We start from the raw sequence: 9,490 nt of genomic DNA, 5'->3' as shown, positions 1-9,490 counted from the left end.
TTCTTCTGCTATGAGGACCACCACAAAATGTCTGCCCCCATACAGCAGACAGTTTCAGAGAACTGTCTGCTAAATGGGGGCGGACATTTTGTGGTGGTCCTCATAGCAGAAGAAGGGAGCCGGGACCAGCGCGTACTGAACACAGGTAAAGACTGGGGATGGGGGGTTTGCGGGGGATGGTGCGGCAGGCGGCAGGGTGTAACTATAGCACTGCAGCCCCCGGCGCCCGCACATGCATAGCACCCCCCCCCCCCCCCCCCCCCCCCCCCGCGGTCGCGGGGGCTGCGGTGCTATAGTTACGCCACTGACACGGCACATCAAGAGGCCTCCACAGAAATTTTCCTGAGTGTGGCAACTATATTGGCCAGATATAAAAACAAGTTAGTGGTAAATACATCTCAGGTAAGTTAATGCTGATCTTTAGCTGTTACACATTCTGGGTGGCGATAAGTTGCCTTCCATGGATGCTTCTCTTTGTCGACTTTAAGGGTGTATCTCTTCAAACGAGGACAGTTCAAGAAAAAAGCCTGAATGACGTCTGAACCTACTACGCAGTAGCAGTGAATCTCTTCCAACTTATTGCATTTTGTAGCTAAGTCAATGAGATTTGAGTTGAGACTGCTGGAGGAGGTCGTCTGCACGACAAGCTTCCTCAGAGTCTGTGTGTAGTGACTGCTGACAAAATGCAGCTGATTTGTCATTTCATTGTAAGTGTTGAGTTGTAATGTGGCCACGGGGATATTTGGTTTTAAGATTCGGGGGATTTTCCACGCTGGGACCGTGTGGTCCAACTCCAGATCCACAGATAGAGAGGGGTGCCGTCGACAGAGCGCTCCCCAAACCTCATCAGATATAGCAAGAGTGTATTTATCTAAACGTTCACACAAGATGTCCAAGTGGTTGAAGGGCTGTCTTTCTGGTTTCATCAGCTCTTGAAACACATCTTCTGATAGACTAGAACAAAAGACCCCTAACACAGACAATTTAGGACACACTCGTAGAACCTCTATTAGAGTGTCCGGAGTCACTTTGCAGACTAACGTTCTGTTATTGATGTACAAGCTTCGGAGGTTTGGACTCCCAGTAGCAATTAGTCTTGTAAAACCATCACTTAGAGTAAATGGGAGTCTCCGTAAGTCAATATGGTGGAGGTCTATGCGACTTTCCTTCCGGCACAGCTCCATAATGCTGTCCAGGATTTCCAGGCCAGAGTAGAAGTAAGGGTTCTCCCCACAACACATGATGTTCAGGCTCTCCAACTTTTTGCTTTCCTTGGCCAAACATCCCAGGATTTGAATCACGTTTTTTCGTGTTGCTTCTTTGGATTGATCAAACTGAATCTTCAGCTGTCTAATCTGACCAATAAAATGCTGTAGAGCCTCTAGGGATGTCATCTCTTCGTCGGTGACCCATCTTTAATATCAGAAAAACACAAGGTTTAATTACAGCATCATTTGGAACACCGACATCTTTTCTACAGACTACGAGCCAGATGCACTAAGATTCAAAAGTGATAAAATGGAGCATGAAAAACAGCCAGCCAATCAGCTCCTACCTGCCATGTCACAGACTGTGTTTGACAAATGTCAGGCAGGAGCTGATTGGTTGTTTTTTTATCACTCTCCATTTTAATTAATTTAATTGGATAGCCTGTAAAAAAAGAAAAAAAATCTAAACTTCCCTCGGAACTGGTCTCGTTCCCCCACTGCAGCGTGACTACTGATGTTGCTATGAGCAACCAATCAGAATCTACTACTTCTTTATTTAGCACCTTCTAGAAGATAATATATTGTGTCTGATTGGTTGCCCATAGCAACATCCTAGTGTTCATTCTAGCACCCGCCATATTTGAAAACCCATGTAGTTCCTCTTCCCTGCCTGGGGTGTCGCTGTCTGCTGTAGTGCTTCTAGCACAGTGTGGTCTGTATATCAGCACTGATATGCAAACCAGACCTGTGCTAGAAACACCAGAGCAGACAGTGACACCCCAGGCAGGGAACAGGAACTGCATGGGTTTTCAAATATAGCAGGTGCTATGTAGAATGAACATTACAGCCAGAGGCGTAACTAATATCGTGGCGCCCCCCCCGCCAAAAAATTACCTTACCCCTCCACATGCCGCCGCCGGCCCCGCATTCAGTCCGGCACCGCAGATAGCCTCCGGGCTCCGTCTCCTGCAGTAATGAAAAATGACACGACAAAATGGCTGCCCCCGTACAGCAGACAGTTTTTTTAGGGATGTTAGAGGAGGCGGCGGCCTCCTCTAGCATCTGTAAAAACTGTCTGCTATTAGGGGGCAGCCATTTTGTCGTGACATTTTTCATTACTGCAGGAGACGGAGCCCGGAGGCTATCTGCGGTGCCGGACTGAATGCGGAGGGGTAAGGGGGGGTCTGACCAGAGTGCCCGGGCACCGGGGGCGCCCCGCTGGCGCTTGCTCCCCCAAGCAGCCGCGGTGGCTGCCTTACGGTAGCTACGCCTCTGATTACAGCCCATGTGAAATAGAACTCCCATTTTAGTTCATTTCCCCCTATGTGGGCAGTCAGTTTACTGTAAATGTGACACAGGTAGTAAGCTACTTCCAATAGACCCAGAGCCTGATTTGTACACAAACATCTAGTGCTATGGACTGTTTGAGGGAGGAGGAACTGCTGTGTCGGTATAACAGTCTCTGTCTGTGGAACTATTGGCACCAACTACCGTTTGGCACTTAGGAGTAATGTAGTCTGAGTAATAATAGTTTGAATCCTTCCCAGACTTTTTGAGCAGTAGTTGGCAGGATGGCGTCCGGTAACATTCCAGTTGGCCGTCGATTCAGAGATCAGATTCCAACCGCTGATTCCTGGAACCATCACTCGCTGACCAGTTTCTCTTCCAGATATGGGATTATAGGATTGGGGTCAATCCAAACAACAGGCCTATTCCTCTGTATGCTGGTAGTCGTAAATAATAAATAATACTATTTCTATTCCTCCTTTATTCTGCTTTTCAGGATGTTTGATTAAAAAATATATTTTCTTATTATCGCTTCTATGTAATGCTGCTTTCAGACCGCAAACCTGGCTTTGACCAGGCATTTTAAAACGTTTCTAAAAATGGGTCTGCCAGCTAAAACCCCTTTCACACCGCATGTCCTTAAACAGTATTTCAATGCAGTTTTTGTTCCTTCACAACATAGAAAACAGTGGAAGAAAAAAAAAACGGGTCTGGAATGGGTAGGACCCTGCTTTATTACCGTTTAGAAATACCAGTTCTATAGAACCGGTAAATTCACTCTGCACCTTTCAGATTGCACAAACTACTGTTTTAAAACGGTAAAATAACGGGTAAAAAGTGCGGACTGAAAGGGGCATAACATGTGTAGGGGCCATTTCTTTAGCCAGATAATGCCCCCGGGGGCAAGAAAATTACTTATGTCTAAATGGGTATGGGTCATGGGGTCTGACCCACCAAAGGTCGACATGCATTATTAGTTAGTCCACAGAAGGTCGACATGGCTCAGGTCGACACCTAGAATAGATCGACATGCTTAAGGTCAACATGGATGGAAGGGTGACACAAGCCAAGCATAAGGTCGACAGTTAAAATGTCGACATGGGATTTAAAAATTTTTGGGGGCCTGAATGTTGACATGCTCACTATACTATTAATATATATATATATATATATATATATATATATATATATATATATATATATATATATATATATATATATATATATATATATATATATATATATATATATATATATAGACTTTGTAGGGGGATGGACGAAGCACTCCAGACTGTATTCAGTGTCCAAAAAACGAATTTATTTGAATCAGCAACGTTTCAATGCTATTGCATTATCATCAGGCTCGATGAAACGTTGCTGATTCAAATAAATTCGTTTTTTGGACACTGAATACAGTCTGGAGTGCTTCGTCCATCCCCCTACAAAGTCTACATACTATTAGGACCAAGGCACCCGACAAGTACCAGCATTAGGAGGAAGTGCCCGGCACCACCACAAAGTATATATATATATATATATATATATATAAAGTGAAAAACCCATTTTGTCCTGTTGACTGTCGACCTAACACTTGTGTTGACCATACAACCATGTTGACATTAAGCATGTCGACCCATTTCAGGCGTCGACCCATTTCAGGTATTAAACTAAGCCACCTTCAGTGGTCAACTCGATGCATGTCAACCTTTTGTGTGTGGACCCAATGACCGTATACCCCCTAAATTTCAATATCAGAGTATTCCCTGTTAGTGCCATTTAGTACTGGTGACGGGAAAACAATATGCGACGGGATTTTGTGATATAAAACCCTTGGATTTTATGTCTACACAGCATTGAAGGGGATTAGAATACCAGCAGAAGGTTCAGTAGATGTAAGAGAACCGCTAAAGGTTATCAGCTTTGTACGAAAATATATTTGAATACATAAAATCAGATATATAAAAGGCGAAATATTACATTTAACAGAGGAGGCGTTTTATCACGTTTAGAGAGAGATAAACTACCAACCAATCAGCTTCTGTCATTTTATGTGCTTTGTTTGAAACAGAAAAGTTAGGAGCGATTGGTGATAGAATCGCCAGAACCTGCAATACTGGCAATCTGTATAACGGGTGCATTTTTCTAATACTTACCCTTCGGAGTCCAGCGGTGGCAGCGGCAGAAGCGCTGGTAAAATGGCACGGTGGACACTTTTCCAGTGGGCTGCGATTGCGCAGTGGAGTCTCAGTGCTCTCGGCATTGTGGCCGGCAGAGAGTAGGGGGCCCGACCGGAGGAGGCTGTACATGGGCCTCCTCCTCTCTTAAAATACCCCTGCCCCTTATATATTAATATATGTATATATGTTAGGTACTTGTTTCCTAGCACGGCGCCTGCGATTTTGCTAGTATCCATCGAGTCCAAAAAAATTGCGGCAATCGAATCGCATGCAACGCGATCGATGCGATTTTTACATCGGAACCAATGTAAAATGGTCCCTGAGACCCGATTTTACATTAATCCCCATGTTAAATGCCCCCCAGACTCCAATTTTCATTGTATACCCACCCTGATGGGTCAAATGCCCCCCCATTGTTAACGACACACAACGATGAACGCCAACCCGAAGCGTGGCTAGCGCAGCGAGCCTGCGAGGAGCGGCTGTACGCGTCCTCCGACCTTTTCATACCCCCACTATCCACGTCGGTGCGGAGTTGATGTTATATAGCGTGGCGAGCGGTGGCGGTACGCATCCTCCGACCTTTTCATACCCCCACTATCCACGTCGGTGCGGAGTTGATGTTATATAGCGTGGCGAGCGGTGGCGGTACGCGTCCTCCGACCTTTTCAAACCCCTACTATCCACGTCGGTACAGAGTTGATGTTATATAGCGTGGCGAGCGGTGGCGGTACGCGTCCTCCGACCTTTTCATATCCCCACTATCCACGTCGGTGCGGAGTTGATGTTATATAGTGTGGCCACGCTTCGGGTTGGCGTTCATCGTGGGGTGCCGTTAACAATGGGGGGGGGGGGGGGCATGTCACATGTAAAATACCCATAAGGGTGGGTACACAATGAAAAATCGGGTCCATTAGCCCATTTAACATTGTTCCCTATGTAAAATCGCGTCCATCGCATCGGTCGCATTGTATGCCTTAACTTAAGGCATGCGATGGACGCGATGCACGCGATTTTGTAATTGTCGGGGAAAAGGCTAAAAATAGCCCTGAAATCGCGTCGGTTAAGTTAAGGTATGCGATCACTTGCGACGGACACCATGCTAGGAAACAAGTACCATATGTTATTTATACACAACAATATGTCTACTCTTCAGGAAATCTCCCACATTTCGGGAGCGCACCGTGGCTCCTGAGAGAAAAGACCAGCATTCCTGGATCTGCCAGAGGAGATGATGACCTGGAGGTAGGATTATGCAATTTGCAGGTAATTACATAACTGTACAGTGTGGGCAACGGTGAGGGGTCCCTACAGTGAATAAGAAATAACTAGGGCTAGCCTCCGTGCTATGCGGCGGCGCGGGAAGCGGTGCCGAGTTTGAAAACACTGGCGCACGCTGATTGGCTGAGATTCAGCCAGTGTTTTCAAAACAGAAGCGCTTCCCGCGCCGCCGCATAGCGCTTGTTATTTCTTATTCACTGCAGGGACCCCCGCCAGCTTTATACACAGCGCCGCAGGTACCCACGCGGAAAGGACACCACTGCAGGCTCCTGTCAGACGCCAGCATGGACCCCCCTGCCCGCTCCCCAGGTACCCCACCCCTCGGCACCTGGGGTGCTCCGGTGCCTTGCACCGGCCCTGGGGCCACACCTTATGACAATACTTGCTGACTTCTTCAAACTCCTCTCCGGGAGAAGCCCGGAGAGGAGTGAAAGGGGGGCGGGCAGAGGCTACGTTTTGGGGGCGGGGCGAGGCTGACGACACTAAGCCTCGCCCCCACGACTGGCAGCTTCAACAATTTGCAGGTCCGTGGATGGTGGGAGGGGCCAAAATGATGCAAAATAACGCGAATCGCGTCATTTTAGCCCCGCCCCCTCCCGACGGACCCACAGAATTCGGGGGTTTATACCGCAGGGAAGGGGGGAACCGGGGTTGTGTGGAAAATGCGGGAGACTTGCCCCCCTTCTTGGGGGGCCGGGAGGGGGTCCCGATTTGCGGTACCCTCCTGGCCATTCCGGGAGGGTAGGCAAGTATGCCTTATGACACCACGCACCCCACACCAATCAGCCCACACAATCTTCCGGGAAAAAATGGTCAAGTATGATCCTAGAATTATTATTGTGTATGTATATGGCACCACGAGGGTTCAGCAGCGTCTAACAATACATAAATACGGTATACGGCCGTCAGCACTAAGGACAACATGCATTGGTTTGACCCACAATAGGTCGACGTGCATCAATGTCGACATGTCTGAAGGTTGGCATGGGGTTTTTCACTTCTTTTTTTTCGAGCCGACATGTGCCGACAGGCGGTATTCCATGCCCTACCATCCATCGACCCTATGACCTATCCCCATAAATACAAACTTCTGTGTTCTTTCTCAAGTACAACCCTTACAAGCTCAGTGGCATCGTGAACACCCCTTGTGGGTTCTTGTCACAGCTCTGATATTAAATGTTGGCGCTGAAGCGCGGGTAAGAGACTTGTATGAATGTATTCACAAATGCATTGTCCTTTTAAAAGTGACGATCTTCATCAAATATGTAGCAAATTGGTAACATAATAACTACAGTCCCTACCTGATTTCTGTGTAGTGCCAGACAGAGTTTGATGCCACGGCAGATGCCCAGGAGTGACACACCCGGGAGACAGCCCATCTGTCTGTGAGGGGCAGATAATAAAAGATGTGTGCAAGCACTTCCTGCGGCATGTACTCCCACTGTAAGGACATTGTGGCTGGCCAGCTCCGGGCAGACCTGTGTGCAGAATGAAAGGCAGGTAATATACACAGTCCAGGCTACAGGATATAGCTGAACAATGACACAGCAGAATCTCTGCCCCCTCATTGGTTTACAGGAACAGCTATTGCACGAGCCTGGTTTATGGCTCCTTGGTAAACATCTCCTTATACAGGTTTTGCTAGTAAAATGACTCATCGAGGACAGGTGTAAGGTGGCATGGCCATATAAGGAAACGATCCACTTACTGTCATGGTAAGTATGGCTGTATGTTACAGTATAACATAACAGGCTCAATCCCAGGGGGTGACCCTTTATTCCTTACCACTTTATCTCTCTCTCTCCACAACTTAATACAAATACTTGTTTATCTCTCTCCAATTTATCTCTCTTTTCGTACATTGACCACTAAGGCTCGGATTGGGTGAAAGCCTGATGGTCCAGACTCATAAGCACCTGGATCTACCCAGACCAGCTCCCTGCTAGTGACCTATCCCTCTGTGGGGGTTGGGATAATTTGGTCTACAGCATGATGGTCGACAGTCATTAGGTCGACATGGGTCTAGGTCGACATGGGAAAATGTCGACATGGTTCTAGGTCGAAAGGTCATTAGTTCGACAGGTTGCTAGTTTGACAGGTCATTGGTTCCACATTAGGTCGACAGTGAAAAGGTCGACATGGGGTTTTTTACTGTTTTTTTTACCTGAATGTCAACACAGTCAACATGGACGCTGCGCTCGCAATGCGTCGGGCACGGTGTCTCGTTACGCTCGGCACACTATTTTATTCTAGTGGATGGTAGGGAATAAAATACTGCATGTCAGCTCAGAAAACAGTGAAAAACGAATGACCTGTCGACCTAGAACCTTTTCCTATGTCGACATATACCCATGTCGACCTTTTCCCATGTCGACCTAATGACTGCCTACCATCATGCTGTAGACCAAATGACCGCATCACCTCTGTGGATCTCTCTGTGCGCCTCCCCATGTGCGCCCTTGCAGGAAGGTGTCAGAGTCTCCTCCTGACCCAATCAGACAGAGGGACTGGGAGCAGCACATCTGGAGCATACCCTGACTCAGAACCGCTGGACCGGACCAGCACCCTGCAGCACCTCTGCCACTGTAGAGTTCTCTGTACCTGTCACTGTATATGTGACAGTAGGCAAACGATGTAGAGACACACACCGAAGTTCTTGCAGTCGGATTCTGATGTCGGTATGCTAACCTTCTGAATTCCGACCACCATACCACACCCCCATGTCGACCATATGTTGTCGACACGACCAATACATTGTCAATCCATCCTCTGTATACCCCCACTAAGCCACGCAAGCAGCTAAATGATTCATCCGGGCAGCAAATGCCTCGCCTTCATATATTTCCCTTCTTGTTGTGGGCTGGAAAGTAAGTGGTTAAAAAGTAGTTTCTATAAAGCACCAGGCAGGCACAGCGTCCTATATATACACAGACATACATTGTGTATATATATATATATCGCAGCAGTTCTGCCAAGCCTGCAGTGCACACCCATATATATATATATATATATATATATATATACTCACCACCATAAATTCTGAAATCCCTTCCTGCTACAAGTCGGCTTCCTTTCCCTCCCACACAGATGTATTGGGTCTCCAGAGTCAGCTGACACATCACCGAGAGAACACAGCAGAGCACAGAAGACACGATTTCAATGGTGTAGCTATTTGTCCGGCCTTTATAATAAGAGAGAAGTTATTATAAGATTACAGGCCAGATGCGCTAAGCTTCAAATGTGATAAAATGGAGAGTGATAAACAACTAACCAATCAGCTCCTGCCTGCCATGTCACAGACTGTGTTTGAAAAATTGTATCACTTTTGAAGTTTAGTGCATCCGGCCCTATATCTCTAACAGCATTATTTCTGGATACAGAACCTACATCTGCTATATTGATGCTTAGATTTTTTTCTACTACTTTAGTAATTAGCGCGGAACTCTAAACCCTGAAACTGAAATGAACATAAAACACAATCTAGTCACACACCGGAACCAAAAGATGCCTTAACTCTAAACACAGCAGGCGAGATAA

The 9,490-nt window shown here is 46.8% G+C and overlaps 1 protein-coding gene across 1 annotated transcript; it reads right to left on the bottom strand.

Annotated features, from left to right (window-relative positions):
* Positions 1-264: 264 nt before the first annotated feature.
* Positions 265-9,122, bottom strand: FBXL8 (F-box and leucine rich repeat protein 8). Its single transcript, XM_083165660.1, has 3 exons — positions 8,982-9,122; positions 7,255-7,431; positions 265-1,413 (listed from the first exon to the last, which is right to left on the bottom strand). The coding sequence occupies exons 2-3, from the start codon at positions 7,404-7,406 to the stop codon at positions 408-410; spliced, it is 1,158 nt and encodes a 385-aa protein (XP_083021786.1). The 5' UTR covers positions 7,407-7,431; positions 8,982-9,122; the 3' UTR covers positions 265-407.
* Positions 9,123-9,490: the final 368 nt, after the last annotated feature.

The sequence above is a fragment of the Crinia signifera genome, chromosome 11 (assembly GCF_055691185.1).
Source record: "Crinia signifera chromosome 11, ASM5569118v1, whole genome shotgun sequence".
NCBI lineage: Eukaryota > Metazoa > Chordata > Amphibia > Anura > Myobatrachidae > Crinia > Crinia signifera.
The sequence above is the reverse complement of the archived record's forward strand: the minus strand, read 5'-3'. Positions and strand labels throughout refer to the sequence as shown.